At 41.0% G+C, this 15041-nt stretch overlaps 2 protein-coding genes across 21 annotated transcripts in view; one reads left to right on the forward strand and one right to left on the reverse strand.

Moving 5' to 3' along the window:
• The first annotated feature begins 36 nt into the window (after nt 1-36).
• HNRNPH3 (heterogeneous nuclear ribonucleoprotein H3) lies at nt 37-14332 on the forward strand. Of its 18 annotated transcripts, none has more exons than XM_060274945.2 (10): nt 37-199; nt 8861-8979; nt 9485-9623; nt 10149-10333; nt 10682-10768; nt 11384-11499; nt 12093-12228; nt 12743-12823; nt 12911-13008; nt 13198-14332. In XM_060274945.2, exons 2-9 carry the CDS (start codon nt 8865-8867, stop codon nt 13006-13008), a joined length of 957 nt encoding a protein of 318 aa, XP_060130928.1. In that variant the 5' UTR covers nt 37-199; nt 8861-8864; the 3' UTR covers nt 13198-14332. The 18 variants fall into 18 exon arrangements, with proteins under 18 accessions (XP_060130928.1, XP_060130927.1, XP_088525645.1 ...); XM_060274944.2 differs by having other exon boundaries at nt 12911-13000; XM_088669519.1 differs by having other exon boundaries at nt 10149-10288.
• The window catches only part of RUFY2 (RUN and FYVE domain containing 2), a 29262-nt gene continuing 28287 nt past the window's right edge, over nt 14067-15041 (reverse strand). For all 3 annotated transcript variants that reach the window (XR_015949982.1, XM_035137450.3, XM_088669515.1), the window contains one exon: nt 14067-14595. Coding sequence is in view for 1 of the 3 variants with exons in the window: in XM_035137450.3 (XP_034993341.3) it covers nt 14548-14595 (48 nt within the window). In the remaining 2 variants the exon portion in view is untranslated. The remainder of the gene's footprint in view (nt 14596-15041) is intronic.

Here is a 15041-nt window from a genome sequence, read left to right on the forward strand (position 1 = left end):
CTAGGCGACGCGAGCGCAATTCTCACCCCCGGCGCCGCGTGTCCTCGCGATACGTCCGCCCGCGACGCCATCCTGTCTGCCTCAGCTGCGTAGCTTACTAGTCAGCCGCCCGTTAGGCGCGCTTCCTTGTTCTTTTGTGGGGGAGTTTCAGCCCTGCCGTTAGCGCCGACCGACTGGGGAAGTGGGTGAGGTGTTGCTGGTGAGTGGGGTGGCGGGGGAGAGAGATCGCGCAACTCCGTCGCCGATGCGCCGGGAAAGTACAAGCCGAGGTGGGCGGACCCGCCTTCTCGGTTCCCTGAGAAATTCAGACTTGGGTCAGGTGGCGGGATAAACGGGGGAGGGAAGGGAAGGGTTAAGCGGTGGCTTCTGCGCGCGAGCGAGAGTTCTATTCTCTCCGTCCGCCATTTTGAACGTGGCGGTGATTTGGCGAGGGGGCGGAGGGGGGAAGAGCGGACGCGGCGCGCCACGGCGGCGACTGGTTCGCCTGCCGGAGGCCGAGGTGCCCTTCAGCCTGGGGCTGGCGCTCGTGGCCCAACGGCTCGCCGGAAACGGCGACTTTGCAACTAACAGCAGTACTAGTGCAACCAAGGGAGCGAGGGTAGGGACGACAGATCAACGGCATCCCGGGCCGGACAAAAAAGAGGCACGGCGACGTCTTCCTTTGGCTGTTTTAACCGGCGGAGATTCACTCTTCCCCTCCCCCCACTTTCTGAGAGCGGGTATTCTTTGATCTGCCACGCCCCCTCTGACCGAGGTGGTTTGCGCCTGCGCGATGGGTCTGCGTGTCGGGCAAGGATTTGAGCGTAGTGTTGTAGCGCTGTTGATAGTTGGGGGAGTTTCCTGTGCCGGCTCCCCCGCCTCGCCATGCTCACTAATAAGATGTAAAAAGATTGACTGCTCAGCTGCTTGGGAAAGAGCCCCATTGTAGTCCTTGGGAATTACACCCGAGAAAACGCACGTAGTAGCATTTAAGGTTGGGTGAGAAGCTAAATTTCATTCATCACTCAGATTAAATCAAAAAGTGCTAGTAAAACTAAGGCTATAGCGGTGCAACGTTGCTACCATCACAGTTAGTGGTGACACCGTACTGACAGCCGTTGTGATTTAAGATTCATAATACAGTAAACGCAGGGGTGGCAGTCCTTCGCCAACAGTGTTTTGTCTAATGCAGTGTTTCCCAACCAGTGTGCCTCCAGATGTTTTGGGACTACAACTCCCATCATCCCTAGCTAGCAAGACCAGTGGTCAGGAATGATGGGAGTTGTAGTCCCAAAACATCTGGAGGCACACTGGTTGGGAAACACTGGTCTAATGCAACATGTTTCTGTGTATCAGCCAAAAGACACTTAGGTTGATTGTAAATGAGCCATTTGACGTACCGTAGGTCATTTCTACAGCTAATCACTTTTGAAAACAGAAATAAGGTAAAGGATAGAGTAGGTAATGTAATTGCTGTACAAGACACTTGAAATACATAGATAGCTGCTTACATGGACAGATTTTGAACATGTTCAAAAATGACAGTACTAAAGTCATTTAAGAAATCATGTCTTTGTGTTCATATCTACATAGGTTATGTTACAGTTTTGGGAAACATAGCTTCTCTCACTTAGCTTGGCTACCTAAAGTGAATATTAATATAAAAGATGGTTCCAGAGCAATTAAAAAAAGTAATACCTGTTTTCCCAAGTGATACATATCTTTTATGCAGTGGGATTTTTAATTTTTTTTTAACAATGGACAGATTTCCAAATGTGCCACTAGATAACTTAGGCTGCAGTTGTATGCACAGTTATATGGAACTAAGTTCCATAGAACACAGTGGGACTTACGAGTAAACATGCACAGGGTCATACTGTAAGTTTTTTCTAATTTAATTGCATTACTTTGATAAATAATATTTGGCTTAACTACTGTTAAGACTATGCGGAGGTCTTCAAGCAGAAAGTCTTATTTTTTGTTGTCTGAAGAACTTTGAGCTTTAAAAACTTTCATACTCTAGCATGCAAATGTTGTTCAATGAGAGATTACCTAACATACTATTGTGTGGGATCATATAGCAATATATCATTCTATCTTGTTCTGTAGAGGTAAAGGGACCCCTGACCGTTAAGTCCAGTTGCGGACGACTCTGGGGATGCTGAGCTCATCTCGCTTTACTGGCCGAGAGAGCCGGTGTTTGTCCGCAGACAGCTTCCGGGTCATGTGGCCGGCATGACTAAGCTGCTTCTGGTGAACCAGAGCAGCGCACGGAAACACCATTTACCTTCCCGCCGGAACAGTACCTATTTATCTACTTGCACTTTGATGTGCTTTCAAACTGCTAGGTTGGCAGGAGCAGGGACTGAGCAATGGGAGCTCACCCCGTCGTGGGGATCGAACCGCCAACCTTCTGATCAGCAAGCCCTAGGCTCTGTGGTTTAGATCACAGCGCCTCCCGCAATATGGGGTCTCTGGCTTATTTATTGTTTCCAAATTCTAAAGTCTCTCTGCATGATTCAGTCACTGTTCTTTCCCTAGGATAAAAGGAAATCTGCACAATTCTGTGCATAGCAGGTTATCTTAAAGCACATAGTGGAGGCCACAGGTTATAGTGGCACTGTTCTTGACAGTATTACAATGTAGCAGCTTAGGTGGATTTTTAGGATTAGCCTGCAAGAGAACTTTTTGAGGGGGAAAACACCTGGAGTTTCATACTTGATGGTTGTGGTTGTTAAAGATAAAGCTCATCTTTCATCTTTTTCAAGCAGGAAGCATAGGAAAATTGCACCCTTCTTTTCCAGAAGAGGTATAATCACTTTCAGACTACAAGATTGGTGTTCTGACAGCTTAGACAGCAAATATGTTTGCATAGGAGTAAATTCCATTTAAAACAGTGGGATTTACATCTAAATAAACATACAAACTATTGCACTGAAGAGATCAGTAGATGTAAAACGCAAATGAATAATAGTCTTGGGGGCAAAGGTTGATGGGCACAGTATAGAATTTGGTGAACTAGGTATACCTTTTTTTGGAAAAGTAAGCAATGCACTAGGAAGAGAAGGAATAAAGCAAACATTGTTAAGTACAGTGTGGGATTTTCATAAAATGTTGAATTGGGTAATTGGAACTTGCAACAAAATGTTGCAGTGCAGAGTGTTCCTGCAACTCTCTTCTACCCCCCAGTTTTCCCTTCCCAGCAATTGGTCAGCATTCTATACATAGTTTAGCTTCCCTGAGGTGGTGGTGGTGGTTGTTTTGTACTTTTACAAATCTCAGGGTTTTCCTGAGGATACTAATGCCTTGGATAGTGCCATTCTGGCTACATAAGAACCAGCACTCATAACACTGAGAACACTGTGAGTTTATTTTTAATGTGATGTTAATTTTAAATGTATACATATCTGCAAACTCTTTTGAGGTGGCAAAATTGAACCTGAAATATTTTAATACAGAAAAACATGCAAGAAAGTGCATATAGTATAATCATATAAATGAGAAGTGAGTCCCATTGAGTGTGGGAATGTTGAGGGTGGCAGGAGAGGATATATTGTTTATTAATATCCTTCCTAACTTGCACTAGCAAGTTTATTCACTTAGCAGAGTGCATTCCCCATCTTACGCAGCAGAAAGCTGGTTGCAAACTCGTGTGAGTTTTTTAAGACAATACATAATCTGGTTTTTCCAGATTGAGATATGTTCTAATATTCCTGGTAAGACCCCTTTTGAATCCCTCCTAAAAGAATAAAGACACCACAGTCATATTCATAAGTAGAAAAAAGTAGTATTACTCATGATCAGGCATAACACAGTGTGATCCCTGAAGGCAGGTTTTAGGCTTAAAGTTACAAACATGTACAAACAAGTTTACCCCATATGAGAGATAACCTGAGGAACTGCTGTGGCAGCCAGGAGTCCAGTCCAGGTGATGCAGGAAGCAGGCAGGACGAACAGGAAGCTTCGACTGGCTGGACCAAACATTCCCTTGCACGTTCACTCTAGCAAAACAAGGAATGTTGTACTTGACTGCTCCCAGTGGATTACATCCCACATTGAGTTCAGTGAATTGCAACCTTCCTGTGGTTAAGACTGCAGTCCTGTCACTGATACATATTTTTGAGTAAACAGGTATAAAATTGCACTCATAAGCTTTACTTGAAAATTATTTTTATTGGAATACTTCTAAATATTTTAAGACATGACAATTCAATATGATTTAGATTTTATTTAGGCCAGGGAAAACAAATACATTGAAAACAGTTACCGGGTAACTTACTAATTGTAGATTGCTTGAAGAAATAGTTGTGTAAAATGTGCTTCCTAGGAGTAGCAGCTGAAAAAATTAACCACTGTTTTGATTTTAGAATTGACTTTTTTATATGCATTTCAATTTGACTTTTGTTTTGTTCATTCATTATGTCATTAATTGTTTTGTTAAACAATGCATTTTTCAAAGTGGGAAACTTTCAACAGAAAAATATACTAGTGGAAACCTTTTCTATTTAAAAGGGAAAAAAATCCAGTTTACCTCACTAAGTACTTAAGCGTATTAGCATTGCAAGTCCTAAACAGAACAGGACGACAGAGGATTGCAGGAAAGAAAGGGGTTGTAACCTAGGAGTACTAGTTCTTTTCTTCTGCTCCTCTATGTTTATTTTTAGAAATATTTAAGCTATTATACTTCTGTTGGTTTTTATAACTGATAGGCACTTTGCAGGTCACTTGTTGAAAAGCTGGGGAAGAAACACTGTAAGCAAATAATATATGACTCCAACCCTTAGGATTTGGAAACAGTAAAGTGCTCTCCCAACATAAAAAATAAAATTTCATAGTGATAACTTATTTCTTTGAGCTGGTGTGAAAGAGCATGTTATTTTCAACTGTCCAAGAGTAGTGTATCCAAGTCAGTAGTCTTCTGTTGTTTCAGAATGTTTTTCAACACCTTTCTACCAATCTGGGACTGAGGTTTTATTCCTTTTGCTGCATATACTTTTATAATACAGTATCAGCCAATTGGCTGAAGTGAATTTTAGTACTTACCCCTAAACCCACCCCCAAGGATTCCTCCATCTGTCTGATGTGCCCCATTGTGAGCAATCAAAAAATCTAGGGCTCACCTTGCTCTAATGAAAGATGCAAAAAAAAAAAGTGCAAGGCGAGACTCTAGGAAATAAGAAATGGAGGGCAGGATATGTATAGCAGTCTTCTTGGCCACTTTTTCTGCTGTGCAGAGGAGCTGGTGAATACAGTGGTACTTTGCAAGACGAAATTAATTCGTTCCATGAGTCGTTTCGTGTTGCGATAATTTCGTCTTGCGAAGTGCGGTTTCCCATAGGAATGCATTGAAATTTAATTCATGCGTTCCGGGGGGGGAGCGCAAAAAAGGCGCCGACTCAATCGTCACGGCCAGAAGTTTTTCATATTTTAAGGGGAGGGGGAAGCAGGAGGAGGGCCAGGGAGAGGCTCCCTCCCTCCTTCCCCAGCAGCCGTTCGCGTGCCCAACCAGACAGCCGCTCCGGAAGCCCCGCAACTTCTGCTCGGCGCCACCGCGCAGCCATGCTCCCCCCCTCCCTCCCCAGCAGCCAGACCCTCGCGCCCAGACAGACAGACAGCCCGTTCGCACGCAGGCAGACAGGCTGTCTAGTTGGCCTCTCCCATTCGGGCGCAGGCAGCTTAAGGTGAGAGTGAGGGAGGATCGGCCGTTTCGGTGCGGCGGCGCCAATCGCCATGTCCCTGCAGAAGCTGGGTGATGGCGGCAGCGGAAGCGCGAGGCGGGCGGGCTCCTCGCAGCACCCTGCTTTGTCTTGCAAAGTTTTCTATGGCACGGCTATAGAAAACTTCGTCTTGCAAGTCTGCCAAAAATTGCAAAATGTTTTCGTCTTGCGATTTTTTCGTGCCGTGAGGCGCTCGTCTAGCGAGGTACCACTATAATCTGTTGATTTTGTGGGTCGAGGTGAGAAGAGGTTCAAAACTGATTGGCTCTGTGTGACCATAATCTGTTGGATAGGTGTTTCCCACTTTTATAGTGACCTGGTACTTCAAGAATAATTTTTTTTAAAGTAAGGTTCCCACTAGTTTGTGCTTTGTTGAACATATCTGTGCTGTTTTCCTGCTTCATCTGGCTATGTAAGGCTAGCATGTTTTATGCAGATCTGCTGTAGTTTCATTATCAGTTGGCCCTTGTATAGATTAAAAGTGATTTGTCCACGAGGAAAGAGAAACACCTAAATGACCAGTACAGGTCGCTTCCTGACTGCTTGGTTATGAAAATTTAGCAGGAACCACTGCAGGGTTATTGCATAATTTCTGGTCAGACTTCATGCAGAATACTGTCAGGCTCATAAATTATGCTCTGATGGGTATAGAGAGAGGAAGACATTTTGGGTTAAGCTAAAGACTCATTGTGATTAGGAGGCTTCCAGTATTTGTTGAATCACTTGAGACTTCCTGATGTGAAACTGACAACTTTGTCTCTAAGGCTATCTCTGCCCCTTGACCTCTAAGGATACTGGGAACAAATGGGAGGATGAGTTAAATTTACCACTTGGGAGGCATTTCCTGCTTGGGCTGCAAAAGAAATGCCCTTTTCTTATCCTTGGTCTCTCCTAGGAAGAAAGTGTTCAAATGGGTCTCTAAACAGATTTTCACCTTCCAAGTGGCTAGGTCATACTTCAGTTTCAAATCCATATTCTCCTAACATAGACAGAAAAGGAGATATAGTAAGTCATAGACCTGAAAAATAATTGCAGAGAGTCTAAGAAGGCCTCTGCAGTAAATTCCTTAATGAAGGGTTTGGTTATCATGCGGTGGGGGGACATGAACATAACTGCCAGCCCATTGATGCATTAGAGAACATTGTAACTGGGATGGCTGAGAGGGAAACCTCATGCGACTTCCATGGGGCAAACTCTTCTCTGGCGTCTGCTCTAGTAGGGCTGGTAAATTATCCCTCCCTAGGGTTGCTCCATTCCTGGCTCACTGATTGGTCAAAAAGGCTTGGGTTAGAAATGGCCATGCTTTCCTCTCTTGCTATGGGGAACACGTGGGATTTTTAGTTTCAGGCTTTTCTTCTTGTTCCCGCTGAAGATTTTTAGAAGTTTTTACTAAAGGACTGAGGAGGAACATCCAATTTAAATAGGTGCTCTTGCCAATACAGTACTTCATTGCAACATTCTCTTCCTCAGTGATTGACTTTCTCAGATGCTGCAGAAGCAGAGCAGAGGTTGGGGCTGGACTTGCTAGCTGCAGTTTTGAGGGGAATAGATTGTAGAAATTGTATTGCTGCTGAAACAGCTCTGGCTTCAGTAATGGCAGTTGTGATTTTGTCTGCTTTTTCACTGTCTTACCTTTGCTGAATCTTTTGCTGTGCTGCTTGTTGGGATATATCCTTATCTTAGACCATCTTCCCCATGAAAGCATGAGGTTCTGAGATGGCACTTGCAGTGTGCCATTTAGCCTCCCTGTGCTTAAAAAAAAGGAATTTCTTGCATGTGGTCTGAGACCTTTTGTGTGTGAGAGAGAGCAGACACAATAATGCCCATTTCCCTCTTTTTGAAAAGTTTTTCCCTCAGATGTGTACAATGGGGGTTTCGGTTCTTTGCTAGGAATTTTTCTTCCTCTCAGTGCCTGTAGTCTTTTTTTAGGTAGTGGGGAAGAATGGGAGAAAACGTCTTACATTGGCTTCTGTAGGACTTCAGCCTTGCATCAGAGTCCTATCTGCTATTAGGCAGGACTTGACTAAACTGGGGAAAATGTGCCTTCCTATAGTAGTAGAGTGAGTTTCAACCTAAATTAAATGGTTCTTCCCCATCAACTGACAACTAATGTAAAATAAAATTATTTTATAATCATTACAGTTTCTTAGTGAGTTGAACTACATCATTTTTGGAGAATTTATATTGCATTTGAGGTTTTCATAGTATGCATCTCCAAGTTGCGTCATGAATGAGTCCCACTATAGTAGTGTCCTTTCAGAATTTCCCAAAACATAATGCATGTAGTTCCTAATTCCTGCCCTATTTACTAGTACTCCATTTTTACATTAATTTTATTTATTAGAATATACCTTACCTTTTCACATTGAAAAAGTATGCATGACAGCTTTAAAGTCCTGTTAAAGATAAACCTTCGGTTTGACTCTCTTTACTTTGCTGTCATTCTGTCTTGCTGGTCATTCTATCTTGTGTACCACCACCCTGCTCCACTTCCCTAGTTTACTGAATTTTATCCTGTGCTCATTAACCCCCATGCCATTCTTGCTTCCCATTCACTGCTTCTCTTAGTTGTTAGAACTCCTGATTCTGTGAATCTCTACAGGAATATTGCCTTGGCTCTACATAGGAATATTGCCTTGGCTCTTTTAGCTGGCATTGGAGGGAGATGTGGAAGTTGTTTGTGTGCTAATAGTGGAGAGAAGTGTGCATGTAGTAGTCCATATGCATTTTAGAAAATAGTTCAATGGCTTAACCAGCCTGCAGCACTATGAATGAAAGAATAGCATCGATTGCAATGATTGGTTATATGTACTGATTGGGCCAGTGCATGGCCGAGCTATAATTTGAGAGGTGTTGGGGAGTCATTTGCACTTTTCCAAGCAGTAGAATTTGTCTTCATAGATAGTGCATCTCTTTTGAGAACCTGAGGTACTGAGAATAGATATGTGGCAGGCTGCATGAGCAGGTCATGCTAGTTGTACTGAATGAGTTCTAGACAATGGCAGTTGTAACTTATCACAGCATTATGCTTCAATCAATGTCTGAGCATGTTTCAAGATACTGCTAATGAATACAGTCCTGCTTAGGAAGGGGTGGGGGTGAATCATGATTCTCAAATGCTAAATTTGCTGTTTATGTTTTTTATGGTGTTTGATTTTAAACAGCAAAATGGACTGGGCTGGGAAACATAATGGTCCAAATGATTCATCTAGTGATGGAACAGTACGATTGCGTGGTCTGCCATTTGGCTGCAGCAAGGAGGAGATCGTTCAGTTCTTTCAAGGTAGCTCTAGTGTTAATGTCAAGTGACTTTCAGTGTTTCTATGTCTGCAAGATTGATATTTGAAATAGTTTAATTTATATTGACTATTTCAGGGGGGAGGGGGGAATCAGTTTAACATTTAGATTGCTTATTTTTGGTATTCTGTGTTAAAATACTACTAATCAAGAGATTCATTGGCAGTGTAGGATATAAAATTTACCCATTTAGATACCTTGCTATGAATCAGAATTTGGAGTATGTAGTTATTACATCATGCAATTTAGGAGGGCCTTTGTGATGTAGCTGTTGCTGTGTAGTCTGAAAAAAGAGACAGTAATAGAATGTCTAAACCCATAAAGTTTAATGAAAGATCTTTAGCGTGTGTATTTGGGTTAGGTAGGGGAGGGGGAAGCTAAGCTATGTTCTTGCATTTGTGTAGATTTGCTTTAAGTATTTTCTACAGATGGGAATGTTTCAGACTTTAACACTCTTCCCCTTGATGGGGTTATTTGTCCTTGGGTTAAAGGGTTGGAAATCGTGCCAAATGGGATAACATTGACGCTGGACTACCAGGGGAGAAGCACAGGGGAGGCCTTCGTGCAGTTTGCTTCAAAGGAGATAGCAGAAAAAGCTCTGGGGAAACACAAGGAAAGAATAGGGCACAGGTGGGGATGGAGAGTTTGGGATGGTGTTATTCGGGGGGTTGGGGGTCAGTTTTGCTTTTGGGGGGTTGGGGAGCATAAAGTAACTGGCTATTTAAAAACAACAACCTTACAATCACCCTAAGTAACTTGGGAAGTATAGTAGATTTGGTGGGAGGGGGGAATGGTAATACTATGTAGATTGCTAAAATTAGGATATTTCAATTTTTGTGGAGGGTGTTCTATGATAGCCAGACATTTTCCAAAGGATTTATTACTGGGGCAGGGGGGAGTGTGATTCAGAAATTTATTGTATTTAAAATGCAGTTAGAATTCTTAGACAGTAAAATATATAACTTAAAATGCTTGCTTTTGCATTTACATTTCCTAAAATTTAAGTGACACTTGAAAAAACAGTGTACACTTTTATTGAATGCTGTATCTAGATATAGAATTCAGAGCATTTGTGCAACTTGTTACTGTATTTTTTACCAGACATCACATATCTGTATTCTTACTTTTGTACATTGAAAATCTTTTTTTACTCAGATATATTGAAATCTTCAAAAGTAGTAAGAGTGAAATCCGAGGATTCTATGACCCACCACGAAGAATGATGGGACAGCGACCTGGACCCTATGATAGACCAATGGGAGGAAGAGGGGGTTATTATGGAGCTGGGCGTGGAAGTATGTATGACAGAATGCGTCGAGGAGGTGGTGGATATGACGGTGGTATGTGTATCTAATGACCACAGGCTCTTGTCATTTTCACGTTCCTGACGTTTTGTCAAGAAATACAGAAATGACAGTAATTATAATACATACCAAGTCTGAAATCTGGATACCTGTCAGTTTTTTTACCAGCCGTGTGACTAAAGATTGAAAAGGTATGGAGAGGCATCTGAAATGAGATTTTAAATGTGGATGAAACTTGGTTTGCATGTCTTTGAGCCTGACAACTTTATAAATAGAAACTTGCTTATATATTTGATGTCAAGAGGTACTGATTATATGTACAGTGATAACAGCCAAATTTTTAAAAGACCGTTTCATGGTATGTCCACTTCTTAAATCTCACAGGATATGGTGGCTTTGATGAATATGGTGGCTATAACAATTATGGCTATGGAAATGATGGCTATGATGACAGAATGAGAGATGGTAGAGGTAAGATTTAAAAGATTTATAGTTTTGTTCCTCAACCATCAGGCTGTCTCACTGGCTCCCAAGACAAAGAAAAAAGAACCCCTTTTTATTGTTAAGTAGGGTATTTTCAGAGCTGAGGGGTTGTTTTGAAGTTGGAGAAATACTGTGCACTGCTTTAAAATTGCCAGTCCCAGCATGTGAGTACAGTGGTACCTTGGTTTTCGAATGTAATCCGTTCCGGAAGTCTGTTCGAGTTCCGAAACGTTCGAAAACTGAAAGCAGAAGCCTCAATACGGAAGCCATGTTTCCTGTTCGACTTCTGAGGCGCATTCGAAAACCGAGGCATTTACTTCTGGGTTTTCAGCATTTGAGTTCCAAAACGTTTGACTACGGAGGCGTTCAAAAATCAAGGTACCACTGTAGTTGGAAAACTACTGTTTTACATGTCAGAATTGGGGGGGGTATTATTTGGCATGGAAGGAACCCAAAAAGTCCTAGTGAAAGTTAAACCAGAGTAGGATATTTCTAGTGTATAACCTAGTACACTTCTAATTTCAAGGGGGAGTAAACACATATTGGAAATGCATGTGCACAACTTTATTAAATCATACATTTATTGAATCTTTTGTGTTTTAGGAATGGGAGGCCACGGCTATGGTGGAGCAGGAGATGCTAGCTCAGGCTTTCATGGTGGTCACTTTGTTCACATGAGAGGACTGCCATTTCGAGCAACAGAAAATGATATTGCCAATGTAAGCATCGTAGATGAATATTCCTGTTTGAAACAAAGATCTTAAGAGTTTAATAATCTGGTCTGACTTCTCAACAATCAAAGTAGTTCACTGTTGTGGGGGCGATGAAATTACTGTAATGCTCTAATGGCTGTTTTGTCAAAATAATTTATAGCAATTGAGATGCAATCAGGATATTTTAATTTAAAAAACCTTGGGTTTAATATAAATTGTAGCAGCTGCAGCTGTAAATGATCTGAAATCCTCAAATGGGCAGAAACATAACAGCTAAGCCGAATGTGGTCAGGGTGTACTACTGGTAGTAGATCACTTGATGACTTGCAGTAAATCAGCAAATGTTTCTGACTGCCAACTGTTAAACAATATCAACTGCAGTGACTATGTAGATTAGAAAAGATGGCAAATGATTTTTTACTGATAGTACCTCAAAACAAATGAGTAAAAACTGAAGGTTTGCATCATTAGTGTAAATGCAGGCAGGAGTGTGACATCCCTGATAAAGCATGTAAAATGGACATTATGTGCTTAAGATAACTGTTGTTTCAATATGAGAAAGTTCCTGCAAGTGGTAACTTGCTATTGCTCACTTTTAGTTTTTCTCACCACTGACACCTATAAGAGTTCACATTGACATTGGAGCAGATGGAAGAGCAACAGGAGAAGCTGATGTAGAATTTGTAACACACGAAGATGCGGTGACTGCCATGTTGAAAGATAAAAATCATATGCGTAAGTTATAGCAAACATTGGAGCATTTGAAAGCTCAGGATTGCTGCCTTTGTAGTTCGCTGAATATCCAAGCTGCTTGCATATTTTAGTTTAGTTTTAATTTTCACTTAACATCTGATTTTTCAAAAAAGCCAAGAAAGGAAGCAATCTTTCATGTTACATGAAATACTAACATAGACAATCCAGTATCACTTCTTTTAGGATTAGCATGCCTGAGCTTTACACATCTTAAGAACTTTGTTTAAAAGACTTGATTACATCAGTTTTTAAAGGAGTCTATAGTTGCAAGTATTGAACAGGTTGTTCAGAGCCACATCTACTGACCTTTCAACCCTTTCTTGAGTATCCATTTGTATGGAAAGGTGCTATAGTCTATTCAGTGTGCCAGGCAGAAAGAGTATATTTAAGCGTTTGTAAATGACTCCCTTGCTGCATGTACATAATTATGAATCCACATTAATTACCTTTTCGGTTATGGGTGTTTGTTTGTTTCTTTTGTTTGTTTGTTTTAAAGAACATCGATACATTGAGCTGTTCCTTAATTCAACTGCTGGAGGCGGTTCTGGAATGGGAGGTTACGGCAGAGATGGAATGGGTATGCTTGATTTTACATTTTTAATTCAAACTTTAAAAGATATCTAGCCTCTAGATATTCTAACAAGAGTGAACATTTGTTTTCTAGATCAAGTTGGTTATGGTTCTGTTGGAAGAATGGGAATGGGCAGCAGTTACAGCGGAGGATATGGTACTCCTGACGGCTTGGGTGGCTATGGTAAGTAGGTAGGCAAACGGTTTCTTTTTATAATGCAAAGGTTCATTGTCTTATCAAGTATTTGTTAACACGGGGAACAAGAATGCTGTATCGTTTGCATGCACAGAAGCCAAATAGAGAAAGAGTTATATGCTAATGATGAAGTTTGTGTGTATTTCATTTTAAACAAATGTGGGGTAACTATTGTTACTTTCTAGGTCGTGGCAGTGGAAATAGCGGTGGATACTATGGACAAGGCAACATGGGAGGCGGTGGATGGCGTGGAATGTATTGAAGAGTGGCATTGTGTCTGTGAAGCATATTGGAAGGAAACTGTACCTGGTCTACTAGACTTTCTTACAAAACTTAATTTCTTTTGTATTGAAAACTTTATAATGACTGAAGGAATGTGTTTTCCCATTATTTGGTAAGCAACAGATTGTGATGGGGAAATCTGTGTTCTGTAGGTTTTATTTGTTGCATACTCTGACTTTAAATAAATTTTTTATATTCAAACCACTGATGTTGATACTTTTTATACTAGCTGCTCCTAAAGGTATGTTCCCTATTCCAAAACTGTTCGTTTAAGATACTTGGTTCATTAAAGCAGTTATGCTGTAAGTTCTCTTATTGATGTAAAATAAAACAACCATCAAGCTGGTACTAGTACATTTGTTGAGATTTGAAATGAAAGCATAGGGTAACTTCTTTTAATTAATCTGATACAATCCTCTTGTCAGTGAAGACTTCCCTTACCAGAATGTCCCAAGACTGTGCTGGGCATGAAGGCCATGAGTTCAGAAATGACCTAATGCGCAACTGCTATATAAAAACCCAGTTGATGTATGCATGTCACAAATCTCACCCTTAAAGTATATTAGTCTTTATACCTCCTCCTTTGCAATCACATTTTTTTGATGAGTGAACAAGAGAGTATTATTTTAGTAACATCCATAGAGAAGTAGGCAACTATTTAATTTCCTGGAAATCTTAAAAGGCTACTCCTCTTGCTGAAGGCTCCTGTTTAAGGACTAAGAAACTTGCCCGGCAGTCAGACATAGAGACCTTGGCAAATTATGAGATTACACAAATATGTAGTCCTCTTACTGTGCATTAACATGTAAGATTTTTTTATTAATTACTGTTAAGACACTTTAAAGCATTCTCTGTGTACCAGGAAAAGGGTACTAAATATTCAAGTTTTCTTCATTTCAACTGCTTGTCCTCCAAATTCTTCCCAATAATTTGTCAAATGTGATTTTTGAAAGTTTGTTTCCTGTTTTTGATAGTAATGTTATGTATGTAATAAATGTCTTATTGTGGGAGATAGCAAAATAGACTCCATTCTAGGAAGTGTGTGTTGTGTCAATTTATCTGAGATGTATATAAACTAAGGAGCAAGATGATGTATTTCAAGGCTACTTTTTCACAGCTTTGCTTGTAAAGGCAGCACAGAAAGCTTTTTAGGTTTTGACACATCTGAAAAACTCCCAAGTCATTGTTCACGTTAAAAGATTCAAAGTTGTTTTTTTACCAAGTTTGCTCTGCTACTACAGTCTGTGCTATTGCTATGCTGGAGCAGTGATTTGCAGAAGCATGAATCGGATGTGGAGAGGCTGTTGAATTAAAAGGAGATGGGTTAATAACAAGCAACGGTTAAACAAAAGTGGGGTGGGAAAGAGAATTGTTAAGTAGTTCAATCAAAATGCTTAAATTGTGTGTCAGAGCCAGTATTTTTTCTCAGTACAGTGGTACCTCGGTTTATGAACACAATTGATTCCGGAAGTCTGTTCATAAACTGAAGCGAGCTTTCCCATTGAAAGTAATGGAAAGTGGATTAATCCGTTCCAGACGGGTCCGCGGAGTACTCAACCTGAAGCGTACTTACCCCGAAGCATGGGTGTAATTGGTTCCGGAAGTCTGTTCATAAACTGAAGTGAACTGAAAGTAATGGAAAGCGAACTGAAGCGAACTGAATGGAAAGTAATGGAAAGCGAACTGAAGCGAACTGAAAGTAATGGAAAGTGAATTAATCGATTCCAGATGGGTCCGCGGCGTTCGT

The sequence above is a fragment of the Zootoca vivipara genome, chromosome 5 (genome assembly GCF_965207765.1).
Source record: "Zootoca vivipara chromosome 5, rZooViv2.hap1.1, whole genome shotgun sequence".
Lineage (NCBI taxonomy): Eukaryota > Metazoa > Chordata > Lepidosauria > Squamata > Lacertidae > Zootoca > Zootoca vivipara.